Source organism: Daucus carota, chromosome 2, assembly GCF_001625215.2.
Source record: "Daucus carota subsp. sativus chromosome 2, DH1 v3.0, whole genome shotgun sequence".
Taxonomy (NCBI): domain Eukaryota; kingdom Viridiplantae; phylum Streptophyta; class Magnoliopsida; order Apiales; family Apiaceae; genus Daucus; species Daucus carota.
The window spans coordinates 57408120-57433645 of record NC_030382.2 but is presented as its reverse complement, the minus strand read 5'-3'; the positions used below and the strand labels follow the sequence as shown (position 1 = coordinate 57433645).

At 33.4% G+C, this 25526-nt stretch overlaps 4 protein-coding genes across 6 annotated transcripts; 2 read left to right on the top strand and 2 right to left on the bottom strand.

The window, feature by feature from the left end:
• Positions 1-122: 122 nt before the first annotated feature.
• Positions 123-3759, top strand: LOC108206295 (ATP-dependent Clp protease proteolytic subunit-related protein 2, chloroplastic). The gene is made up of 9 exons (XM_017376543.2): positions 123-331; positions 435-478; positions 588-660; positions 1029-1149; positions 1636-1773; positions 1904-2020; positions 2657-2725; positions 2847-2942; positions 3483-3759. Exons 1-9 carry the CDS (start codon positions 249-251, stop codon positions 3618-3620), a joined length of 879 nt encoding a protein of 292 aa, XP_017232032.1. The 5' UTR covers positions 123-248; the 3' UTR covers positions 3621-3759.
• A 4869-nt stretch (positions 3760-8628) lies between these two features.
• Positions 8629-11698, bottom strand: LOC108206340 (DEAD-box ATP-dependent RNA helicase 41). 3 transcript variants are annotated; one of them, XR_001804089.2, is made up of 4 exons: positions 11368-11698; positions 9298-10912; positions 9146-9195; positions 8629-9043 (listed from the first exon to the last, which is right to left on the bottom strand). XR_001804089.2 is itself a non-coding variant. In XM_017376603.1 (2 exons), the coding sequence occupies exons 1-2, from the start codon at positions 11522-11524 to the stop codon at positions 9378-9380; spliced, it is 1692 nt and encodes a 563-aa protein (XP_017232092.1). In that variant the 5' UTR covers positions 11525-11698; the 3' UTR covers positions 9202-9377. The 3 variants fall into 3 exon arrangements, 1 of the variants encoding a protein (XP_017232092.1); XR_001804088.2 differs by having other exon boundaries at positions 8629-9028; XM_017376603.1 differs by lacking the exons at positions 8629-9043; positions 9146-9195 and having other exon boundaries at positions 9202-10912.
• Positions 11699-15555: 3857 nt separating this feature from the next.
• Positions 15556-16881, top strand: LOC108208480 (aspartic proteinase CDR1). Its single transcript, XM_017379014.2, has one exon. The coding sequence runs from the start codon at positions 15556-15558 to the stop codon at positions 16879-16881; it is 1326 nt and encodes a 441-aa protein (XP_017234503.1).
• Positions 16882-18449: 1568 nt separating this feature from the next.
• On the bottom strand, positions 18450-20931 carry LOC108207022 (ACT domain-containing protein ACR8). Its single transcript, XM_017377488.2, has 7 exons — positions 20756-20931; positions 20448-20493; positions 20217-20331; positions 20061-20128; positions 19400-19963; positions 19215-19316; positions 18450-19106 (listed from the first exon to the last, which is right to left on the bottom strand). Exons 1-7 carry the CDS (start codon positions 20800-20802, stop codon positions 18735-18737), a joined length of 1314 nt encoding a protein of 437 aa, XP_017232977.1. The 5' UTR covers positions 20803-20931; the 3' UTR covers positions 18450-18734.
• Between the last annotated feature and the right edge of the window lie 4595 nt (positions 20932-25526).

Genomic DNA, 25526 nt, shown 5'->3' with positions numbered 1-25526 from the left:
TAATAAAATATTTGTTATAGATTTTATTATTTAAACATAAATTTATTTATGCTTAAGTACACCCATCATATAGCCCGGGGACTTCCGACTTGTTAAAATGAGAAAACAAACGGTAATTTTTTGTGTCATTTTCCTGTATAAAACTCCAACAATAATAGTGGATACGGGTCGGGTACGCAATTGGATCCGGCTCCTGATTCTAACAATCTCACCCATTCTATCTCAGCTGTGTTTTCTGACTTGGGTAAATGCAAATGGCGCTCTCTCTCCAAACATCAAGCACTTCTTCATGTCTCTACTCTCGCTCTACAGTTTCTCACTCCTCTTTAAGGTGCCTCTCCTCTCTCTCTCTAAAACCATGTATATGTATGTTATCTTTCATCTTGTTGTACAGATTCTTGGTTCAATTGTGTATAATATTGTCTTATTGGCAGCTGTGCAACCAAAGTTTTTGTGGGTCTGAGGCTACAATCTCCAAGTTTGTATCCCTTTTACAATTTCTATCTTTTTTACTGGATTTCATTTGATGGGTGTCTCGTTGTTGGTTGAAATAGTGTTGTTTTTGAGTTTTCTTGATTCTTGGGCAGCTTCTTATGGAATATCAAGACCTAATTTGAATGTTGAATTTCATAACAAGGTGCATAAGAGTATTGAATCAAGGTGTGTTTCAGACCCTTTTTTCGATTTTGGTATATAATTTCACCTCATCCGTAATCTGGTAAATTGTTTAGTTTATGATTTCAGGGCATGTATCGCTTAACTTCAAATAAATTGCTTATTACTCAAAACTTATTAAGCATCACGTGTTTGAATTTTGAGCCTTGAAATATTGTAAAGAAACTTTTTAGTGCGTTTTGTTAACCATTGTATCGGATTTTGGTTTGTTGTTAAAGTTTTACAGCAATTATGTCAAATAAGTCACTGTGATATCTGATATCTGATATCATCATGACTATTGGAACTTGAGGATTCTCTGGGGATAGAAGGGCTCTAATTCAGATGTATATGTATACATTCTTTGATTTCAGGACTTGTAATGGTAAAGCAAATCGATCACGTGCTAGAATGATGCCCATAGGAACACCAAGAGTGCCCTACAGAACACCTGGTGAGGGAAGTTGGCAGTGGGTTGATCTATGGAATGCCCTGGTAAGTTGTAATGGCATGAAAACTTACTCTCTGACCTGAGAAACCTTGTAAGCTAAGATAGTTACTGCACATGATAAATAAACAGTGGTCTATATATTTTGCTGGAACTAAATTAATACTCCCTCCTTCCCTCTCATTTCTTTACAGTTTTTTTTTAACTATTTGGCATGCATTTTAAGGTGTATATAAAGTATAGTTTCATAACTTATTTTTAAAACCTTGTTTTTTTTGAATAAAAAGCTACATTAAATTTTTATTCAAAAAAGAACTAAATTAAATAATTTATGAAACTATACTTTATAAGAGCATTAAAATGTGTGGCGAGTCCTTGGTCCTCTGTCCCAAATGTAAACAACCCACTGGGACAGAGTGAGTAATAATTTAGACGAATTATATTTTCCTCCATGTTAAAGATATAGTTATGATTCGATAAACTTATGCAAGTGACTAGTAGTTTTTTAGTTATAAACTGAACTCTTGTTGCAGTACCGGGAACGAGTTATATTTATCGGGCAAAATATAGACGAAGAATTTAGCAACCAAATACTGGCAACCATGTTATATCTCGATAGTATCGAATCTTCCAAGATGATGTATATGTACATCAATGGTCCTGGTGGAGATGTGAGTTATTCTTAATCTATTTGTGACATTTAAAAATATTTGCACACTTTCTTTACATTTAAAATTTTGTCACAAATTAACTTCTTTTTTTTTCTATACCTCTTTGCTGGATTGTTGTGTACTTTTTCAGCTCACGCCAAGTATGGCTATATATGACACAATGCAAAGCTTGAAAAGTCCTGTTGGTACCCACTGTGTGGGCTACGCGTACAATCTGGCTGGTTTTCTTCTTGCTGCTGGAGAAAAGGTACTTACCTCAGAGCACAGTATTAGATTGAATGCGGATAGAATATAGCTAGGAAATATTTATTCTGTGATAACGAAGGGATCAGGTTAAACAGTTAAATGGCACATAATCTTTATATTTGAAACCACAAGATCCTTCTAATTTTTTGATTCTTTAACAGCTATATGTCTCAAAACCATTTTCTTTGGGTTTTACTTTTGTAATGTTGCATTCATATTTTCAAAGCTTATAGATAATCACGTGTCACTAATACTACTCGGGCACTATTTAGTGCACACTGATGATTAATCCATTTTGCCTGTGTACTGACTGCAAATCCATATTGAGTTGATGGATTATTTTTTATACTTGTGAGATGTATAATGTCCTTGTTTAACTGTCATATCCTTTTCTGATTGTGAAATGTGAAAACCTAGAGTTAGCATTACCAATTGTTTTTTAAAATGCTATAGTTTTTACAACTTACATTTGACAAAATTTAATTAATCCAATATTCAGCAAACAAAATCATACACTTAACTGTCATATGAGATAGACAAGTCGTAAGCTGTCGAAGTTCTAATGAATATGTGTTTTTTTATTCTTTTGTATAAGCTCTATCACTAAATTCTTCTCTTCTATTGTTGTATTATGAAGGGCAATCGCAATGCAATGCCTCTTTCAAGAGTTGCGTTACAATCCCCTGCAGGGGCAGCTCGTGGTCAGGTTTGAATATGTCTTGGCTGTTTAGGATTAGTTACATTGAATATGTATTTCCACCACCGTTGTTCTATGTCTCCTATATGCGGGCATGTAATCAAATTTTAATAATTAGTGATAATGGCAGGCTGATGACATCCGCAATGAAGCAAATGAGCTTCTCAGGATTAGAAATTATCTTTTCAAAGAGCTGTCTCAGAAGACTGGCCAGCCTGAAGAGAAGGTATTCTTGATATTATTGCGAAATTATATTAGTTTGCAAATAGACGTCCCTCCTTGCCTCCTTTGATTCTTGAATAGAATATGGTATTAGAACATGTTAATAGGGGCCTTGTGTTATAGAAGCCTGACCAGATAGTTGATGCTATTTAAGTCATTGTTTCCTTACTATCTTATTGACAGAGTCCATTTTTTGTTTATAATAACTGTAGCTGGTCCATAATGATTTGAAAACTACAACTCAGTAGTTACACTACCACCTTTGAATTCTATTGAAAAGCAATTAGGACCTGACAACCTTAATTAGAACATGGACTCTGTAATTAATGCACTTTTCAATATTTTGTTAGTCTGTTTCTAAATCTTTTTCTTTACATCTCAAGGCTGCCTGATTTGTTCGAGGCAAGTAGTTTAGGGTATTATTTCTTAAATTTGGATAAAGTAATCAGTTTTTTAGCATGTGAATATGTTTCTCTAAATTATTTTGCTACTATAACTGTTATCTCTAATATCACAAGTTTTGTGATTTTTCTGCAAAACACAGATCTATAACGACTTAAGCCGGATGAAACGGTTTAATGCTCAAGAAGCTTTGGAATATGGGCTGATTGATCGCATAGTCAGGCCTCCCAGAATCAAGGCAGATGCTGTATCTAGAAATGCTGGAACTGGTCTCGGTTAGTGTACTTGTTGTTTTTTTGTGTATACCATATTGGCTGGTATCTTCTATGTAGTTCAAATTGTTTCCTTGAAGAAACTGTATAACTTTGATGATATTCAAAATTTAAAGAAGATTGCATATAAGTGTTTATGTTTCAAAATCCTTTGTCTGGCTTAACCATCATTTTTGTCTTCTCGGTATCTATGTAACTGGTAACAGTCAGAATTAGTTATATTCTGTGGTAATGATTATCATGATTTTGGTAACTTTTCACTTTAATCAATATTGTCCTTCAGTTTTTGTTTGTGGTCTTCGGACTCTCCTGCTTCACTTATTTATGTATTAGGAAGGTGAGTGGGTGTTCCATATGGTGTGTCGTAGACAAATTTATGCTTTCAAGATTTAAAAAAATTACACCAGTATGGATAAAAAGAACACATCAAGCAACTGATAATATACAGGTGGGCATAGAGATGTTGTAGAGTGTATACGCCGTGTTTGGCAATTAGGGATTAGCGGTTAGTTGTTAGCGGATTGAATTAACTGTATTGACTAACTGATTGCGCTAGGTATTTTGACTAGAGGATTGAATTAACTATTTTGCATGAAACTGTTTGGTAACTAGCTGTTTACGTAGCTTTGTGCAGCTCAAATAAACACATATCAAACCTCTAATTGAGAAAGCTCCTTAAAGTAGTTTTTGAAAATTAGATTTTTGAGTCCTAACCGCTATTTCAATCCGCTAACTATCAAACACCAAAATTAGATGATTCTCTTCGGTCAAACCTCTACTTTCTCTTCAAACCTCTAACTTCCAACCAGGGCCATAGTTTCTATAGCTTTTACCTTGTTCCCTTCATCACATGTGTTTTTTGTTGATATCCTCTCAAATGCATGTACATTTTTTTTTAATTTTACCAATCATTAAATTTCAATATTTTCTATCTCAAGATCTTGCAGCTACACCAGTTTTTGCCATATCTATCTCAAGTGTTATTGTAGCTAACTTCTTTTATATAACCTTTCTAGAACATCTGGTACTTGAAAGTTATACTCCCTCCATCCCAATTTTTCTAGTCTTGTTTGACTTTTTGTGGTCAAATTGACCAAACTCTGACTGGTAATTAGTAATTATTCTTACATGATCTTGAAAATCGAAAAAAAAAACATTTTAAAGTAGAATAGATGCGGATTCTAGTAATATATTTTTCATAATTTTTTTTAATTATTTTATATAAGTAAATTTCAGTCAAAATTTGGTCAATTTGACCATAAAAAGTCAACAAGACAAATAAATTAAGACAGGGGGAGTAGCTCATAAATTTCTGAAATAAGTGAGGATCCCTACTTTCCAGATTATAGTAGTTGTTTTAGGGCTAAGATTAAATCACCTACTCGGAAGTGCAAAATGGAAGTGGAAGACAGGAGAAGAGATTAACATCCTCAACCAAGATATATAGGCTATTGTGTGAACCACTTACAGTAGGCAACATAGAAGTGAATATTTAACAAACTTGAGCCAAGAGTCTTCACGGATAAAAATTCTCTGCTTGGAGCAGGGATAACGTATACATTGAAGATCCTACTTCCGAGTGACTAGGATATAATGTGTTATCGTGTATGTTTTGTTAGGTTAGAATTTATTCAACAAACTTCAGAGCTATATGTTGCTTTTAAGATTGTTAGGAAATTAGTGTGTAAAATATATTAACAAGTGGTATATTAAAATATATAAACAAGAATAAAATAAAACAGAGTGATGAACAAGAACAGAGTAAAACAGAACCATATATTTACTCTAGATGCAAATATGTTATAACCCTAATTACATTAAATTAAATGGGTCATGTTCTAGAGAGAACCATTAGAGAGAGAACCATAGAACCCTTACCTTATTAAGTAAGGGTTCTGCAGCAGAACTTAAGTATTAGTTGGGGTTCTGCAGCAGAACTTCACAAAAAATGTCAATATCTATGGATTATATTTTTAAATTATTTTTGAACACACACAACGATGAAAAAAACATGTATTTTAGATTTAGATCCTAAAAATCTATTTAAAATTTAGGGTTCTGCAGTAGAACCCTAGTGGTTCTATGGTTCTATTTTAAGGAGTGGTTCTCTCTTGAGCGCGACCCTAAATGAATATGTAAAAACAAAATTATAAGTAAACATAAGTATTACACATATATACACACATAATATATCATGCAAATTATGATGTAGTTTACAACAGAGAGAAAGAACCTGTTTATTATGAAGTATGTTGCAGAAAGAATCCGATCCCAGTTTTGCAAACAGTGTCCTTAAAAGCAACTATGCCTCCCCACCGGTGCTTCAGGGAAAGATGGCAGTGGCTTCCCAAGATTGAGCGGATTAACGTTATAAGAATCGTAAGCACTACAAATTCTTAGACACCAGCGAACTAAAAACTAAGAGAATTGTATGTATTGTGACTATTGTTTGTGTTTTCAGTATGTATTCAAGATATGTCTAATATCTGTGGCCATCAGATATATATACACTATGAAAAGAAACTTGATACCCTTTCATATTCCAACAGACACTACTATTCTTTCAACAGACACCACTATTCGAATAGTCACAACCATTCAAGTTTATATTCACTTAAATTATAAGAATAATACTACTATTATTCTAACACTATAAACCCTAGCTTTCTTTACAAGTTTCTCTACTCTCTAGAATTCTCTCAATTCTATCTGTTATCTTGCTAATCTCTAGTAGCAAACACTGCTTCTTACTTGTTTTGTTTTTATACACTCCTAGCCTACGAACACAGAAAATCACAAAAACATTTACAAATCAGTATCAAAGATCAATTCCTGACATTTTCTCAGTCAATAGTTCCTCCTTCCATCCTTGTATAACCTTAGAGATGAATGCCTCAACTCTGTTCTCCAAGTCATTGTCAGTTTCTTCGTGATCCTCAACTGAGTCTATCTCGCCGTCACTATGAATATCATCATTGTCCTCCTCATAACCACTTGAGCCACAGTGAGAGTCATAATCATTGGAACCATCTGTTTCACCGTCTTCACTGGCATACCCTATATCCTCAATTTGCTCCTCTGATATTCCGTCAGAAAATTGAAGACAGGGTAATAATTCATCAACTCCACCACCAGATGATCCAGAACTCCTGACTAGAATAGCAAATATGATACCGTTGAACACAGAATATCGTAATATACTTGTATATGAAAAGATCAAAAGTTTGTCATACATCACGGAGAAATTTAGCAGCAGCAGCAAAATGAACGCGCACAGAACTGGAAACAGAAGCATCGGAAGTACAGATACTCTCATCATCTTGTATTATATGATAACAAGTAGGTAAGGTCTGTCTTTCTTATCAGACGTTCGGGTTGTTATTCTTTTATACTTGGTGTAAGTTGTTCTTAGAAGTCTTAAGAGGTAGAGCTTTTAAGTAAAAACGGCTTAGTTGTGTGTTGTGTCATGCATGCTTACAACTTTGCTATGTAACTTCAAAATTCAAGGCTTCATTGCCAAATGTCCAAAAAACACACGGGGCTGTATAACTTTGTATTACTGTTCTCACTGCACAAAACCACGAGTGCAAGGAATTCAGAAAAGAAGTTCCCTGGAAAGCATGTTTGCCAATATAATTGCATCTGATTGACTTGAGTGATGTTTGGCTTAGTTTATAGGAAACCCGTTTCTTAAATAATGCAGTAATCTATCTGTTTTCAAATATAGGTGGTTTGACTTGCTGACATACATTTTTAAGTAAAATATAGATCGTTTGACTTTTTGACATATTTTTTTAAGTCCTTTGATCATATAGTAAGGATCATTATATTTTAAATTTTATGATTTTGAATAAAAATATCTGATTACTATTGTAATTCAGCAAAAGAAATTTTAAAAATAATAAGTTTTACTAGACGGTTAAAAAAACTTAGAAATGTGCTAAAAAATCAAACTACTTAAGTATATTTCAATATAATCTTGTATTTTTCACAGAGGAAGCTACTTAATTTGTTTTTTAGTCGGACACGGTTAGAAAGTTTCTAGATTGTTGTGTTCGAATTGCTCGTGTTGTGCAAGTGGAAATGAGAAATGCAATTATCCCCCCCAAAAAAATTATTATTTTTTCACCAGACTGTCTTTAAAATATATTTTTATTCAACACAGCTCTGCAAAATAATTTGTTTTGGAGGCTTAATATTTGTACAAACTGCAATCTGTTGTCGATATAATATAAACTTAAGCTGTTAGACATAAATATTATTAAAGAACTACTACATAATAATATGTTATAATTAAAAAACCATAATATAGTACTTTGCCGTTGAATAATTTGAATATTAATTATTATTGGTAAAAAGGATGATGATGATGAGTTGCACTTGCATTACAAGTCAGCAAGTTGCAATGAAATTTCCAGGCAAAGGAAATATTTTGCATGGAAGTTTCACAGCGGAAATCTCGCGCCCAATTCATAAGAATAATCAGATTTAGGTACCAGTAATACTCTTTTCATTTTACAAAACTAACGGTGATATTCATGGACACGGATATTAAAGATTTTGAATTAGGGTAGCTGAATCAAACAGAAGATATTCATGGACATCTTCAAAATCTAAATTTTAGCAACATAAATGGGAACTAAAGATTCAATACATCAACTTTTGATTTTTTTTTTGAATATTAGAGGAACATATAGGGGTATCATATACTAAGAGTCTTTGCACACATAATGATGGAATTGAAGAATGACGGATAGGAATTGAGAGCGATGCTGCAGATTGAAATCAAGATAGTGAAAATATAGAGTTTGAGAATAAAATGGCTTTGCACCAGTGATATGAAATGAATGAATTCTAGCAAAATTTGCTCATTTGCTGAAATATAAAAAGGCCATGCATATAGATATAGATAAAAATCGGCATCGGAATTAACATTCTCAAACCACAACGTTCCATTCGAACCAAGCAACACAGAATATGTTGACAGATAGGAGTCAGAGAGTGGACAAGATGATGCAGCTCAAAACCAAAATTATCAACTGAAAATATATTGGCATCGCACAACTGATAGGGGACAAAATAGCATAATCTGCTGAATTGTAACAAGGGCACACATATAGATAAAGACGAGATTAATGTTTCTATTTGTTCCATTCTCAACTACTCCGTTCTATTCCAACCTATCGACACAAAGTATGTTGGGATGTATTTCTGACCTGTTTAGAATATATATACATGATACTCATTCTTCCAGCAAGTACAAGCCTTATCCAAAGCTACAGTTACCCTGTGCTTGTTTTCTACCTCTGACACAGGCGTCTCTCTAACACATGATACTCTAGCATCTGGCAGTGATGAGCCTAACTAAAAATGATAATATCCTGCTATTGCGTTTTAGCTCTGATAGAGGCATATCCTGGAAAGTAAATGGCTGACAAAAGTCACATACAAATTAATACAACTAAAGAATCTCGGTGACCCATAATATCTGAAATATGCAGGGGAAAAAAGAGCTACTAATATTTTTAACTACCTGACAGCCTCCATGACTCAGGACGGACAAATATTTGCATTCCTGAAGACCTAAAAGACATATTCGAAGTTAAAATTTGAAATTAAAAAAAATAGTCAGTCCATCACGTTTCCATTACTCAATTCAAGATTAAAACATAAAGCTAAAGTTACCATGCTAAAACTTGCATCAGATACTATATATTCCTTTCTATGACGTCTTTAATGTAAACAACAATCAGAAGTTGTAAACCTCAGAGACCATGCTTCCTCTTCTTGTTTCCCGAACTAGATGAGAAAGATCTCATCATGTACCGCGAATTAGCCAGCTCTCTTGGGATAGGAGCCCCAGAAGATTTTAAGAATTCAACCAACTCAGGAAATATCTTTTTGTCTTCCTCGTTTATGAAAACTATTGATGTACCCTCCTCTCCCATCCGCGATGTCCTTCCAATCTGGTGAATATACTCCTTAATGGAATTTGGCATATCAAACATAATAACCTGTCTTACACCGAAGAGATTTACTCCTCGACCCAAAATGCTGGTGGCCACAAGCACAGGTACCTCACCCATCAGAAATGACTTTAAAATTTGTCTTCTATCCTTCATCGGCTTCTCTCCATGTATTGATAGAGCTTTCACTCCAGTAGTGGCTGTTATTGCTTCAGAAAGGAGATCCGCACCAAGTCTTGAACCAACAAAAACTACTGCGGGCGGCAAGAAGTGCTGCTGGCTTGTCAATATGTCAAAAAGTTTTTTCTTCTTTTGCTTTGATTCCACCCAGATTGTTACCTGTTTTACAGAAGAATTTTGATTGCCAGGTTTTCCGACAGTGGCTATAACCAAATCATTTGTCATTAACCTTGCCAATTTCTCAACTTCCCTCGAGATTGTTGCTGAATACATTAAAACTTGGGGTTGTGATAGAGCTCTATATATTTGCATCACCTGCTCATGGAAGCCCTTCTGAAGCATGCAATCCACTTCATCAAGGACCAACATAGAAACACTATCCAATTCCATATCATGCTTAGTTAAAAGATCTATTAGCCTACCGGGGGTTCCTACAATCAGAGACACACCCTCCTGGATGCGATAAAGTTGTCTCGCCATGGGATCACCACCAACAACAAGAGCCGTCTTAAAAGGCAGTCCCTTTCCAAGCAACTTGGCTTGTTCCTCCACCTGTATGCAGAGTTCCCTGGTTGGGGCAAGAACCATTGCTGATGGTTTTTTCATCTTTGAAGACTGCTCATGTTTAAACTGAGCACAATAAGACACAACAGGAATCATATAGGATGCAGTTTTCCCCGAACCTGTCTCAGCTGAGACAAGAAGGCTTTGACCCTTTAAAGCAATCGGGATTGCTTGCATTTGGACAGGGGTTGGCATTTCATATCCCGCAACTTCTATATTTTCCAGAAGTTTACGAGGAATGTTGCAAGAAGCAAAGGACAATATAGGAGCAGGTACGCAGTTCCCTTTCACAGAAATATCAAGCTTTAGTCTAAGCAATTCAGTCTGGTTCTCTTCCAAAGACTGGCAGTCCGCTTTGGTGCCAGTATCTCTTACATAATAACATTCATCAGATGTGGGTAGTCTAGCGGGAGGTGGAACAGTGTCTGACTGTTCTGATTTATTAATCTTAGAAAGAAGTAACTGTTTACATTCCAGACTACAAACATCATCATCAGTTTCATCACATATATATTCACCATAGCGCCCGCATATAACACATCGAGGCTCTCCTGGCAGAGCTTCTCTTTGTTCACAATACCTCTCCTTAACTGCAGCACAATAACTCAATGAGTAAAACCTATCCTAAACAAACCAATGTGCCTTACAATTCAAGTCTCTCTTATGTACAAAAATTACAATGTACACAAAACAGCCTTTACAAAGACACCTAATTGCACTTATATCTCGAAAATAGATCAAACTATCACAATCATAACCCTAAATCACAACATAATTTAATCAGGTCATCAAGTAATATCTTCTATAACAATCGAATATCTACATATAACCTCCCTTGAAATCTTATACATTCATTATAAATTATAATTCATTCCACACAGACACTAAAATTTAAGTCACGTTTTTTTCGAAGTTTCGAACCACCCGGGCTTAGAATAACATGACATACTAACATATGATACACAAAAATTGTCCCCAATTTACAAGAACTTCAAGATTTCAAAGCTGTAAAAATTAATAATTTGACAAGGGTTAAATTTTTTACCTCTATCCTCTGTGGCAGCTGTTGAATCCCCACCTGCCGGAGAAACCACCGGCGCCGGAGAAAAACCCACGTCAGGGACTGATCCAGTGACAAGGGTTTCAGTTCTTAGAGTACCATGATAATCAGATGAAGCATCATTCATATCTTTGTACACCATCAATTCTATTTAAACGAATAATAAAAATTCCTATTGAGATTTTCTTGAATACCCAGTTCAAAAATTACAGAAGGGAGTCGTCGGAAAATGGGACGAGGTCGGCGGAGGGGTGAGGTAAAAATTTGGATTTTCAACCAAAGTATTGTGGGAAATTTAGGGATGGGCACGGGGCCACTTCGGGGGCGGGAGTGCTATCCCCAATTCAGATCCCCGAATTTAATACCACTACCCGATCCCGTCCCGAACCTCGAACGGGGATTATTTTCCTCCCCGATCCCCTCCCCGAACGGGGATCCCGCAGGATTTCGGGGAATTTTTTTTAATAAAAAAATAATAATTTTATAATATATAATATACTTTCTAGTTAAAAAACAAACTACTAACTCCTAATATAATAATAAAATTAATATTATCTTATATTTTCAACATCAAATCATATTAAAATTGATTTCTAATATAAATAAACAACAATTTAAATAATAAAATATATTATACTACAATATATTTATAATCAATCAATAAAAATAAAGATTATTTTTTACTTTTAATTATATTATAAAGTTCATCTATTTCTAGTAATATATTTAGTATAATATATATAAATATATATTTTATATATATATATATATATATAATCGGGGTCGGGATCGGGGCGGTGAGACACCAATCCCCGACCCCGCCCCGCCCCCGAAAAATTCCCCGAATCCCCGACCCGAACAGGGCGGGGATCAAGTCGGGATCGAGCGGGGCGGTGTAAATGTCCATCCCTAGGAAAATTAGATAATAAATCAATTTAAATTGACCTTACAAAAAAAAAATCAATTTAAATTGAAATCGTCGGAACTACTACCTCCATCCCAAATTAGATGAGTTCAGCTAACTTTAGGTGCATTAACCGTCTACTTCCGAAATTTATTTTTTTGTTTTTTCTTTTATAAATGAAAATTTTATATTTTAATTTTTATTTGAAAAATAAAATTTTAAAAATAAGTCATGTACCTATGCGGTCAATGAAACTTAAACTGTGTGCCCAAAATCAACGAGGTCATGTAATTTGGGATGGAAGGACTAATATGTTCATCCACCCATCTATTGATAATCATATCGATATCGATTTTTTTTCCGGAAAATCAGAAACTTTTACTCAGAACGATTACTAATCGATAAAATATATTTTAAAATTTAATTGAAATCAATCGAAGATTTTTAAATAAATAAGAAATTCTAAAATAAATCAAATAATTTAATTGAACCGACCCTCGGAAAATACTATTACTAAATTTCGATCTTTATTATAATTCATCCTGTAAATTAAACAAGCTTTTAGCCTTTAAAATCAAATAATCCTATTTAACCCATCATCAAATAGTTTTGTTAAACTACATCTACATAATAATATTTTAAAATTCAATCTCCTATCACTGTTATCCACCACGCAAATTAAACAAATCTTTAATCCGAAAAATCAAATTATTTCATTGAACAAAACATACAATAATATTATTAAGTTTGAATCTCCATCGTAATAGTCCAACCTGCAAATCAAACAAATCTTTATTCATTAAAAAACCTGGAACAGGGGCAAATTGATGGTGCAAGTGTTTGGCCTCTGGAACAAAACAGTATCACAAAATGCTGGGATTGGGAGTGCGCTGGACTCACTGTTCAGTTAGATGCATGTAATAAGAGGAGAATCCGAGAATGAAATATAAATTATATAAAAATTTTATGAAAAAAGAAGAAAGTATGAGATAATATTAACTAAATATGAATAATTCATCTTAAAATATATATTATATATGAATGACTTTAAATTTCTTGTGATAGATATTGTATGAAAATATCATGTAGAAATGAAATGAATATTTATTTCCAAAACATGTGAATTAAAATTTTAGTTCAAATAAACAATGGAATGATTGAAGAAATAAAATTTATAAACATTTTTCTAATCAACATATGTTAAAGTATGCCTTCAAAAAAAAACATATGTTAAAGTAAAAAATTCATTTCATTAGGACTAAATTTCATTCCAAGTGAACAAAACTATAGAGTTTGCTAGTATACCTTTTTTTTTTTTTTTTTTTTTTTTTTTTTTTTGTGGCCAAGTTAGTATACTTGTTATATACGAATATACGATATAGGCACAATCTCTTCTGCAGTTCAAAATGTTTCCGAGATTTAACTGTGCAATTTATTAACTTGCATGATTCTCAAATAATTCAAGTTAACAATGCAGATTGTCTGTGTTTCCACATCTTTTGTGAAGCTTAACCATCATTTTAGTCTTTACAATCTTTCCAATATTCACTGTAGTTTAATAATTTATCCATCATTAGTTCTTCCTTCCATCCTGCTATGACCCTAGAGATGAATGCCTCAGCTTTGTTCTCCAAGTCACTATCAGTTTCATTGTCATCATCCTCAATATAGCCCATCTCGCTGTCATGACTATCGTCTTCATAGTCATCCTCGTACCCGCCTGATCCACAGTGAGAGTCATCATCATCCGAACCATGACCACTGCTGTCCTCACTAGCATACTCTCGTCCTTCAGTTTGCTCCTCCATTTCTTGACTAAGCAATTCAGCAAAATGTAAGAACTCATCAGCTTCACCAGCAGATGACCGAAAACTCCTGGCTAGAATGACAAATATAATGCTGTTGAACACAGAGTATCGAAAGATATGTGTAGATGAAAGCATAAGAAGATTGTCATACGACACAGAGAAATTAAGGAGCAGCAGAGAAGCGAATGCAGATAGAAGTAGAATTAGAAGTAACGGATAAACTAGAGCAGCTTTCATCGCGTATTACATACTAATAAACAAACGGGAAAGATGTGCATTTCTTCATCAGACTTCAGGGATATCTTTTTATACTTTTACAGAGTAATTCGATAGACATTGTTGTGCTTTTTAAGAAAGAAAGTCTTTTTCAAGACTCTTTTGAAAGGTCAGGCTTGGAAGCAAAAATCATAGAGTTTCCTTGTGGATTTACGCCTACAGGCTACAACTTTGCTATACAACTTCAGTATTCAGGGCTTAATTCTGGGCTGCATGACTGTATTATTGTTCTCATTGCACGAAAACATTTCTAGTGCAAGGAATTCAGGGAAGCAACAATAAAAAATACTTGCAAACTATGTTTTGACTTAACATGACTGAATGTAATAAGTTTATAGTTTAAAATATTTGTTTTGGTAATTTTGACTTATTAATGACTTATGTGTTACTAAAAATATGATAATGAAAATGAAAGCAATCTTTCGGTAACCCATGACTTATGGTTAGTTTTTTATTAAAAAAAAGTTTAAAAATATTAAACTAGATATAGATATGAGAGCATGAGCTGCTGGTACAAAAAGTTTGTTTGCATTCGATCCTGGCGACTGCAAGCTTAGAAGCTGCAAGTATCTGATATTCTTCAATAACAAGGGAGAACATCCAAATATTACAGAAACCTAATACAATATAATCTTGTAAAGTGATATCTCTGAGACCGGAAAAATTATCACTTTATCACATCAGAGTTCTTGAATACTGATCATTACACGAACTAGACTTTTTACCACTTTAAAAAAATAAAAATAATAAGGGGTTCTACCCAAACATCCAATATTGTTCGTCCTTGTGCATATAGCTAGGCACATAGATAAATTCAAAATACTAATCCTGTATTAATTCCGAAGCAATCTCGGGACAATCATCAACTAATCAATTAAATATGATTAGAAAATAAAGGAAAATGCATCACTTACATGCACAAATTAGTATCCAATCAATAAATCAATAAATAAGTACATGGAATGATATGCAGAAAAAAAGTTGCACATAAATAAGTTAATCATGTGAATGCTTTACAATAATTAGAGTAATTAATTTTAAACAGCTTTTTTCTTTGAAAAGGAAATATTAATCTCGCCCTGATCATACAGTACCAATTAATCCATGATTTCCTCTTGTCATTTCCTTTAAATTGCTACTTCTCCACAACCTCACTTCCCACACTTTTCTTGCAAAATTCAAATCATGGAGGCCACTAAAACTCTCTTTCTCATCATCACTCTCAACTTCTTCTGTTCTTGCATAGAAGCCAAATCTTTCGGCTTGAGTGTCGACTTGATCCACCGCGATTCCCAGTTTTCGCCATACTTCAATCCATCAAACACTCACTATGAAAATCTCCGAAACTCAATTCGCCATGCAAAGGCTCGATCAACTTACTTGTACACACCCAAACTCTCTTCATCCAAACAAACAATACAATCTCCCCTCACCCCCGTCCCCTCCACGTACCTCATGAAAATCTCCGTCGGTACTCCACCGCTAGACCTCCTCGCAGTGGCGGATACCAGCAGCGCTTTGGTCTGGACGCAATGCAAGCCATGCATAAGATGTTACAAGCAAGACAGCCCTTTATTCGACCCGAGTAATTCTTCGACTTACGAAACCCAATCGTGCCAATCGAAAGCTTGCGAATCTTATCCGCAAACTTCTTGTGTCCAAAGCAAGTGTGGGTACGAGGCCTCGTACGGAGACAAGTCATTTAGTAGGGGCGATCTTTCTTCGGAGTCATTCACATTCGAATCAACTTCGGGCAATTCGGTCACTCTGCCGAATATTACATTCGGCTGTGGCCACACAAATGGTGGCACATTCGGCAAATTCACAACCGGCATTGTCGGCCTCGGCAATGGCAAGCTGTCACTCGTCAATCAGTTGAGCGACACAATAACCACAAAATTTTCATATTGTCTTGTGCCGTTGGGCGCAAACGTGACTAGCAAAGTCAGTTTCGGAAGCAATGCAGTTGTGTCGGGACCCGGAGTCGTCTCGACTCCGTTTTACACCAAAGATCCCGACACATTTTACTATCTCAACCTCCAGAGCATTAGTGTCGGAAATGCATATATAAAATACGAGTCGAATATTTATTCGAATAAACTTAACGCGGATGAAGGCAACATAATCATCGATTCGGGTACTACACTATCCTTCCTCCCAAGCGATTTCTACCAAAAAATCGAAGACGAATTCAAGGCTAGTATATCTTCTCCACCGCTAAAGCCGCCACAAGGAGACTTGAGCGACTTCAGCTTGTGTTACAAGAAGGATCAAGGATTCGAAAAGGAGGTGCCGACTGTTACGCTTCATTTTAGCGGAGCTGATGTCGAATTGGATGCATCAAACACCATCCTAGAAGTCGCAGAGGGTGTTGGTTGCCTCTCTTTGCTACCAGCACGTACAGCTCGGGGCCCTGTATTCGGAAACTTGCTGCAGATGAATCATTTGGTTGGTTTTGACTTGGTTAGTAAGACCGTGTCCTTTAAGAAATCTGATTGCACGGTGCAGTAGATGGATGTTTAGGATCACGGATGGTTTTTTGTTTCGTATCAGTATTATTTTTAGTGGTCTGTTAAGCTTTATATATAATGGTTTTTTTATGGTGTCTTAATGAGTACACACTACCTATCATATTTGGTATATTTAATTCTTATATACAAAACTCCGTCTTTCAAAACAAATTAAATATATTAAATTTAATAATTAACATGTGCCTACACGCTAAGTTAAACGATGCAATATATAATCAAGCTCATGTTTTAGATTGTATGTTTCCTCTGTGTTCCCAGTCTACGGTAACAAGGAATACTAAAAATGAACACACTGATTAACAAAATCAGTTAATAAAATAGGGGGGTGTGAAATTTCGGTAGTATAGGCTGATCACAGCTGTAAAAGATTATTACCAGCCTGGTTTTAACGGCAAATTAAGGATGATATGGGACAGGCTATACCGATTAAGGTATGAAATATTTTTAAGATTCAAATCAGTGAAATGTTTTTAAATAAATTGGTTGAAGAATAACTATCTTCAAAATAATGATTATTATTTTGTATTTTTGGTAAATATTATATAATTATGTAGATGTTGTATTCGGTTATTTATATATTTATTTATGTTTGACAAAAAGGTAGAAACCATGAAATAAAAGTTGATATTTTCAACTTTCTATAAATATTTTTTATTTTTTACTCAAGCGGTATGGATAAATACTTCTAATTTATATATCGAAAATTGAGTTTTTAAATTCGGTCACACACTCCAATTTCTCTATTGTGACACAGTATATATCAAGAGAGACCTTTATTTCTGTTTCTAGACAAAGTTGTTGAAGGTGCATTATGCAGCGAATTAAACATGTATGAAAGAGGAGTTAAATAACACGCACACAAATATTCTGATATTCCCTCAAGTGGAACTTGCTTTCACGTTTATAAAAAGATGCAACTTCTAGTCCTCCGTGGCTAGCTATTTCCCGTTACTCGTTTTTACTTTATTACAAAAGTGAAGTAAATCATATTTATATTTTGATCGTAGTTTTTATTGTATTTTGGCTGATTGTCCGGTCTAATATATCTCCATTTTCGTCAAAAAAAAATAATTCTAATTTGCTTCTAAATATAATATAAAAAATATAACTCTTAGCAATTTACTAAAAAGTTAAGAGTATGAACTCTAACAATACTCACTGTATTTCTTCCTTATATCATATTCTATTTATGTTGGGCTCCATTATAACAAAGATCTAAATTCAAAAGTGGGGATGAATTAGAGGAAAATAATTTTTTATTGATAAAAATAAGTTAAGGACCAAGTTGTGGCTTCTAAAAAAGAGTAGAGAGGATGAGCTCTTAACTTTTTAAAGAGTCTTTAAGAGTCTCTTGAGACTCTATTTTGGACATGACTCCTTACTTTTCCACTTAAGAGTTCAATTAGAGAGTCTCTTGAAGATGCTCTTACAATATGATATCTTATATATACTATATACTTGTATATTTCATGCATGTGTCATTTTCAACAATATACATGTTAAATAAATATAAAAATTTAACATAAATAAATAACCCATCTTGAAAAATATATTCACAAGTCAGCCACCAAAATTTATATTAACAAGGGCCGCTATTCACAGATGCAAATTTGTAATATATTGGTGATTCGGTGACATAAGTAATCTCTTCTGATTTTAGAAACCTACCTAATCTAGTAAAGCTAAATACACTTTCATAACTATTTTCGTTGTACCACATTTCCAAGTTGTTATCACAATTAACAGTTCTCACCCTTTTAATCTTTTCCTAATCTATTTACAAAATCTCACTCTTGAAGCAAAGTATTTGCCAACAAAGTTGCCTCTAATCATTCAAGAATATGACCTGATCAGTAATCCCAAATAGTGTAGATTCCTTCTCACTAGGCTCCCGAGTGATACCAGCAATGCCCCACTAAAGCTAGTAGAAGGTGGTTCATCATCCATTTCTGCCTTACAATGATATATCAAAGGCAGTTCCTTCACTTTAAGCCTACTATGTCCGATTTTCTGTCTGACGGATTCAATAATCTTCGTATCAGCAGCATTCCCTATCGCGTCTGTTACATAGAAGACGTTTTGAGCTGTTTCACATGTTGTCGAGATCTCAGCCCTTGTAACATTGAGACCGCCTTCTCTGAAGGTTCTCATTACATCAGCTAGTAATCCTGGTCTGTCATCTGCACTTAGCTCTAACCGCACGCCCTGTTAACAAATTACAAAACATGTTAGCAAATGATGAAGATTGGAAATTTGACAGTGACTGATATCATATAATGAATTTATAACAGAACATTACAAAGTAGCTAGTACCTCAGATGCTCTTCTTTCAATAGCAGCACGTAAGCAAAGAATGAATCGCCTTTCAACTTCTGAGCTAATCAGTGTTCCATTTGTATGTCTAACAAAGAATTCCTGAAACACAATTAACATTAGATCAAACTACATTGCATAAAAGGTATTACTGTAAAATTGTAAATGCTGATAAAAAGATATACCATATTAGCTCTGTCCCCAGTTGTGTTGAGAGTCGCATGGAAGACAACGATATCCATATCAGTTAAAGTGCAGACTACATCAAACAGGAGCTTAGGTCGATCCTCACAATAAACATTGATGCCAGAATAACCCCGCTCCAAGTTTTGGATGATCACAATTGGGGAATCGCCATTAGTCCTCATTATCGGTTTACATTCATAATCACGGTCAGCAAACATCATCTGATGAAGTCTTCTTTCTGTATGAGTAACTTCCAAAGAAACCAAAGTTTTAACACTTCTAATATCTGTATCCCCCTTGAGCACATTCCTCAACCGCGCTTCAACCCCATCAATCTTGAATTCATCCTCAATTGTAAACCCCGAATCACAATCCTTAACATAAATTAAAGAAGCAATTCTGCCATTGTGTGTCCACACCTTAGACTCAACCACATTAACTTGCAGATCAGATAAGACTGCAAAAACCTCCGAGAGTAAACCGACCCTATCTGTTCCTGTCAGCTCTAATGCTGTTAAACCCTCGATGCTTTTGGAATCAACACAATGGATTTTACCTAGAGACTGTAAAAACAGAACAAGCAACACAAATTCAATAACCAGAAATCCTAATTTTGATTAATACGATACACAAAAAAAAGAATCAGACATTGAGAATCACCTTTTCGATGTAGTTGATCACACTCTCATCGCTTATCTTGTTTCCATCCAAATCAGTCACATGAAAAACTGTAATTACATAACATGATCAGTAAAAATATCCAGAAAAAATAAAATTATTTGACCAAAAGGATTGCTTAAGTATGCTTAACCTTACCATCCATGAACCATTTTCCATCAGCAGAAATATAAGCTTTCTTGATCAACAAGTCCAGATCTGTGAGAACTTGAATTGCTTCTAGAAGAGTTTCATGTTTTCTTGCACTGTCAATCTTTGAAAAAACACGAGAAAATTAGTCCCAAAAAATTGACCTTTTAACAAATTTATTTTCACATGTGTAGAAATAAAAACTTGGGTGCTTCTTAAATCTTAGATGGTATTGCTTACCATAACACGAGTGGCATTAGCACAACCAGCATTGTCGACCCTGACCCTGCAACAAGCCAACAAGATCAAAAGTGTTAAAAAGTTAGTTTTCGACAGAAACCTATGATCGGAAAAATTGAAAATCAATTAAATCTTGTTGATAAAATTCGAGTACTCGTTCGAATTTTCGAATAATCGTTTGAAAATTGAAACCAAGTATCCTGTTAAATTCAATTAATTTGGTCTCTGATTTTCTAACTGATTTATATCCGAAATCGAAACCGAAACCGGTTGAAATCGAAACATAGAAATTTAGTTTTGAGACTAACCTGGGAGTGGTCATTCGCATGACATATTCATCTAAATAAGCAGCCATCTTCTTCAACTTCTTCGAGAACAGATGATCAAGTATACAGAAACTTGAGTTAAGCTTCAAGAACTATGATCAACTAAAGATGGGTTGTTTTTTCTCGAAAGCACGCTTTCGTTAGTTTCACTCTCTATGTCCGAACCTTTGGATATATATAGAGAGTGGAGGCGGCAGAGAAGTGGTTGATTAATTAGCTAATTAAATAATTAAGATTAATGTACGTACAATATTGTTGTTATCCAATGAAATCTTCACCGGATTTTGGTAAATCAAAGTTTCCTTGTAGGATTGTTTGTGTCAAATCCGATATTTAATAGATATCCTACTTGTAAAATTCGATTTGGTGTAGGTTTTGAGATTAAAAAGGATGAGATAGCATACCGTTTTTATTCTTTAATCAGGTCTAACAAAAATAAAAGATTATATTATTTGAGTAAAGTTTTATCGAGACCATTTTTATTCGCAACTGTGTAGACCACTTATGTTCTGCAAGTGAAATATTGCATAAAAACATTACAAAATATATAGTTTTGCACATCATATTGTACAAAATTATTATTTCACTTTAAAATCCTGAATATCATATAAGTTTCGCATGTAGAACATTACAAAATATTATATTCTACGAAATATATTTAGTTTGCAGGACATTGTTCAATTTGCAAAACATACATTATATACTTATGAAACATAGATGATATTCAACGATTTTTATGAATACATGATATTGTTGAACATACTTCACAAAATAATGTATTTTATAGTGTTTTGATTCCAGAACATAAGTGGTCTCCATGGTCTCCAATAAAAATGGTCTCAATAGAACTTTACTCTTTAGGCGTAATTAAATTAGATTTTAAAAAATATACCAAAATAATGGTATAATTAATTAAGATTTAAAACTATACTGGAAAAGTTAGCGATACTCAATTAAGGATTATCAATTATCTTTAAATACTTGATGATATTCGATTAAGATTGTCTAAATTCACTAAATTTTATGGTATTTAAATGTTAATAATTTTTTTTTAACTTCATAAGATGATAAATTTTATGCAATTTTTAGTGAATTTTGTATATTTTAAAATCTTAACATAATTCATACAACAGATTTTCTGGTGTGCGTCCATGAGCACATATTAACAACCATTTTTTGAATAGGTGGAGGTATTCAATTGGCTAAAGAACCCTTACGTATGCACAATAATCATGACTAGTAAAGGTCTTCTACTTCCAACAAAATTAGTTGTTAGTGTATGCCCTAAAAAGACCCTACATATGATTTTAAAACATCATACTTAAATCGTAAAGACTATACATAAATTTAATACTTAGAACAGAAAATCTGGTTAAAAATATTATATTTGATACTCGGTATCACGTGTTTAACTATATGTTGCAATCAATATATTAAATTTTTTGAAAAATTAGTTACTAATGTAGTTAATCAAAAATATTAATAAAATTATTATTATGATATATCTGTTTCATTAGTTTAATTTTAAATTAAAATTTTATATTTAATTATTTAGAAAGAATTCATCGTATTGTGAGGATTTGAGATATGAAATTTAAAATTAATCTTTTTTTTTTTTTTTTGTATGGTCTACATAATCGTAGATGAATTGTATCGAAATACAATAAACCGCAACTGGGATTTCTTTCTTTCAAGAAAGTTTATCATCTAACCGAAAGCCATGCAAGCATAACTCCGGACGTTTAGACAATAAAGCTTAAATGAATGAGAAAAGAATACCCATACAGCTCGCTTCCACAATATCCTGAGAAAAAACAATCAAACAAAATATAAATTAATATACAAGAAAATCTAATAAAACAAAAACAAAAGAGTTTATATATAAAAAAATAGAGAGGAAATATATATATATATATATATATATATATATATATATATATAATATAGAATTATTAATAAATATCTAACCAAAGGAAAATCCTTTGGTTAGACACATTAAAATTTAATAATTTAGAGTTTAACACGTAATTAAATATATTAAATGCAATGACCATCAAAATGGTAAAATAAGCCATAAAAATGGCACTAAAAGCCATTAAAGGCATAAAATGTCATCAATAATGACCCCCATAAATGGTACTAAATATTCATAAAGAATATTTATTCAATCACAATTTAAAACGTAACTGATACAATTAAAACTAATAAAGATAAATAAAGAACAGCCAATAAGAGAGATCCCGTAATTAAAGTCAGTCCAAATTAAAATTAAATTATTGCCTAAAAATCATACAATCATGATAAATTATGAATTCATAAAATTTAAAATTTAAACCTTAAGAAGATAAATAAAGACCATCATAAATGTTATTAAATATTCATAAAGAATATTTATCAAGATATATTCCTTTCCAAAATTAACCGAAAAAATTGAATACTTGCATTTTAAAAAATTTGCACATAAATATACAAACAAATATAATATATAAAAGCAACGCCATAATTCAAAATAAATTGATATCGAAACACTCAACAATATTACATGCACCTAAAAACATGTTAAAAAACTAAAAAGATTAATGTAGAAGATCAAATCACACACTTACAAACACATACAATCAAGAACACCTATCGAAAATCTATATCAAGAATCTATAACAGACCTAATTTCAAATCGATATTCCGGTCAACCATCACAAATCCGGCTAAGATAAAACATGTCAGAAAAACGGGGAAAAAATGGATACATAACTCGACTTGATCTACAAAACTAATCAAACACAAATATAGTTTCGAAAAACATTATTCTAACAGGTTTTATGCGCATAACATAAAAATGGTAACTTGCATAGTCATCGTCCATCTTTCTAAATTAACTGCGACAATGGTGCGGGTCCAGGTCATGTCGGTTTCACTTTCACAGCTGGCCAGCTGCCAGCTGGTGTAAGGTCAGTAACTAAAATATCATCTTTCTATAGAACTTCAAAATTTTCACTTCTCGCAAAAAAAATAAAAATGAGGTGCTTGAAAAATTTAACGCTTCAAAGTGTTTTACTAAAGAAATTGATTTTTTTAATATATTTTAATACATAATTATACGGGAAAAAAAAAACGGGCACTATTTTTTCGTAGTGAAGTACTACCTCTTTTTCGGTAGCTTTGCGTTAATTTTTGACACGCATTCTGAGGTTGTTATGAAATATAGTTTCATAACATTTTCTTTTTTTTAGTTTTTTTTCTAAATAAACATTTGACGTTTAAATTTTTATTCAAAAAAATTATATAACTATATTTTATAGAAAACTCAGAATACGTGCATTAGTGAACGTAAAGAACCTGGAACGGGGGCCGGGAGTACATACAATGAAACATCTTTTATTTAAGAGTCTTAACGATTATACCATTAGGGCGGTGGCCGTGCTTGGAAATTAGAATTTTGGCGTAAAATTAGAGATTTGAGACATTTTAAAAGTTTGATCATTTCAATATGTTAATGTTAGTATTTGATAGTTAACGGTTTGAAATGAAGGTTTAGACTCAAAAAACTACTTTGACAAGTTTTTTGTGTTATGAATTTTGGTATGTTTTATAAAAAGATAATCAAATAGTTATATATCAAACAAATTTACAAGAAACTGTTAATCCAACTCGCTAGTCAAAATATCTATTTCGATAAGCTACTCAAAACATATAATTCAACCAGTTAACAATTAACCGTTAATTCTCAAAAAAGACGATGTATTCGTAGTATTTGGTATCCTTTGGACATCAATTTTAATTCTGTTTTCTGAATTAATTGTCCGCCTTTCACGTGCCGGGAGCCATGAAACACTATCGCATGTTTGCTTATTGTTTCTGCCTTTACTTCTGACGTGGTATACATCAGCTCACCAACTCCGACTAGGTACCCATTTATTTCAGGCCGCAAGATCGTTTATTTGTCCAAGGGCATCTCCGAATTCGGGTACAAGACACCTACTTTTCACATTATTTCTGTGGAGAATTTATACTCGCTCCGTCCCACCAGGTTCTTTACAGTTTCCTTTTTTGGACGTCCCACCCAATTCTTTACATTACAAAACTTTTCCAAAATAGTTAATGGGTCCCACCACTTTATCATTTTTTCTTCCTTTTCACACCACTTTTACTCCACTATCTCTCTTTTATATATTAAAAATCGATGGGTCCCACCACTTCACCCACTTTTCTTCCTCTTTTTCACTACTTTATACATATTTTTTAACCTCCGTGCCCAAACCCAATGTAAACAAATGGGTGGGACGGAGGGAGTATCATTCACAAAATTACTTCAACTAATTTGTACTCCCTCCGTCCCCCTGAGTTGTATACATTGGGGGACGGGGACGCGGCACGGACTTTAATGCTCCTGTTTTACATAGTTCTATAATTTATTTTTAAGATTTTTCTTTTCTGAATAAAAGTTTGAATGTTATATTTTTATTCAGAAAAAGAAAATTTTAAAAATAAATTATAGAACTATATTTTACAAGAGCACTGAAGTGCGTGTCGAGCAGTGAAAAAGAAACGTATAGAATTAAATGGGACAGAGGGAGTACTATCTATTGTATAAAAAATACAAATAACTTTTTAACCATATTTAGATATATTTCTACTAAATTGTTTTTGTTTAATTCTGATATGAGATAGAAATGGGTGGATAAAAAAAGGACTTAGTTGGGACAAAGGTGATATACATTTATATTAACTTATTAAGGTGGTGTTTGACAAACAC

Bases quoted from the DNA above. Each gene is read 5' to 3' on its own strand.
- LOC108206340 (XM_017376603.1), bottom strand. From the start codon at position 11,524: ATGGTGTACAAAGATATGAATGATGCTTCATCTGATTATCATGGTACT. The intron at 10,913-11,367 runs GTAAAAAATTTA...ATTGTGCTGCAG, and splicing joins AGCTGCCACAGAGGATAGAG to TTAAGGAGAGGTATTGTGAA.
- LOC108207022 (XM_017377488.2), bottom strand. From the start codon at position 20,802: ATGGCTGCTTATTTAGATGAATATGTCATGCGAATGACCACTCCCAG. The intron at 20,332-20,447 runs GTAAGCAATACC...GTTTTTTCAAAG, and splicing joins CTAATGCCACTCGTGTTATG to ATTGACAGTGCAAGAAAACA. The intron at 19,964-20,060 runs GTGATTCTCAAT...CTGTTTTTACAG, and splicing joins TGATCAACTACATCGAAAAG to TCTCTAGGTAAAATCCATTG.
- LOC108206295 (XM_017376543.2), top strand. From the start codon at position 249: ATGCAAATGGCGCTCTCTCTCCAAACATCAAGCACTTCTTCATGTCTC. The intron at 479-587 runs GTTTGTATCCCT...ATTCTTGGGCAG, and splicing joins TCTGAGGCTACAATCTCCAA to CTTCTTATGGAATATCAAGA. The intron at 1,150-1,635 runs GTAAGTTGTAAT...CTCTTGTTGCAG, and splicing joins TTGATCTATGGAATGCCCTG to TACCGGGAACGAGTTATATT.
- LOC108208480 (XM_017379014.2), top strand. From the start codon at position 15,556: ATGGAGGCCACTAAAACTCTCTTTCTCATCATCACTCTCAACTTCTTC.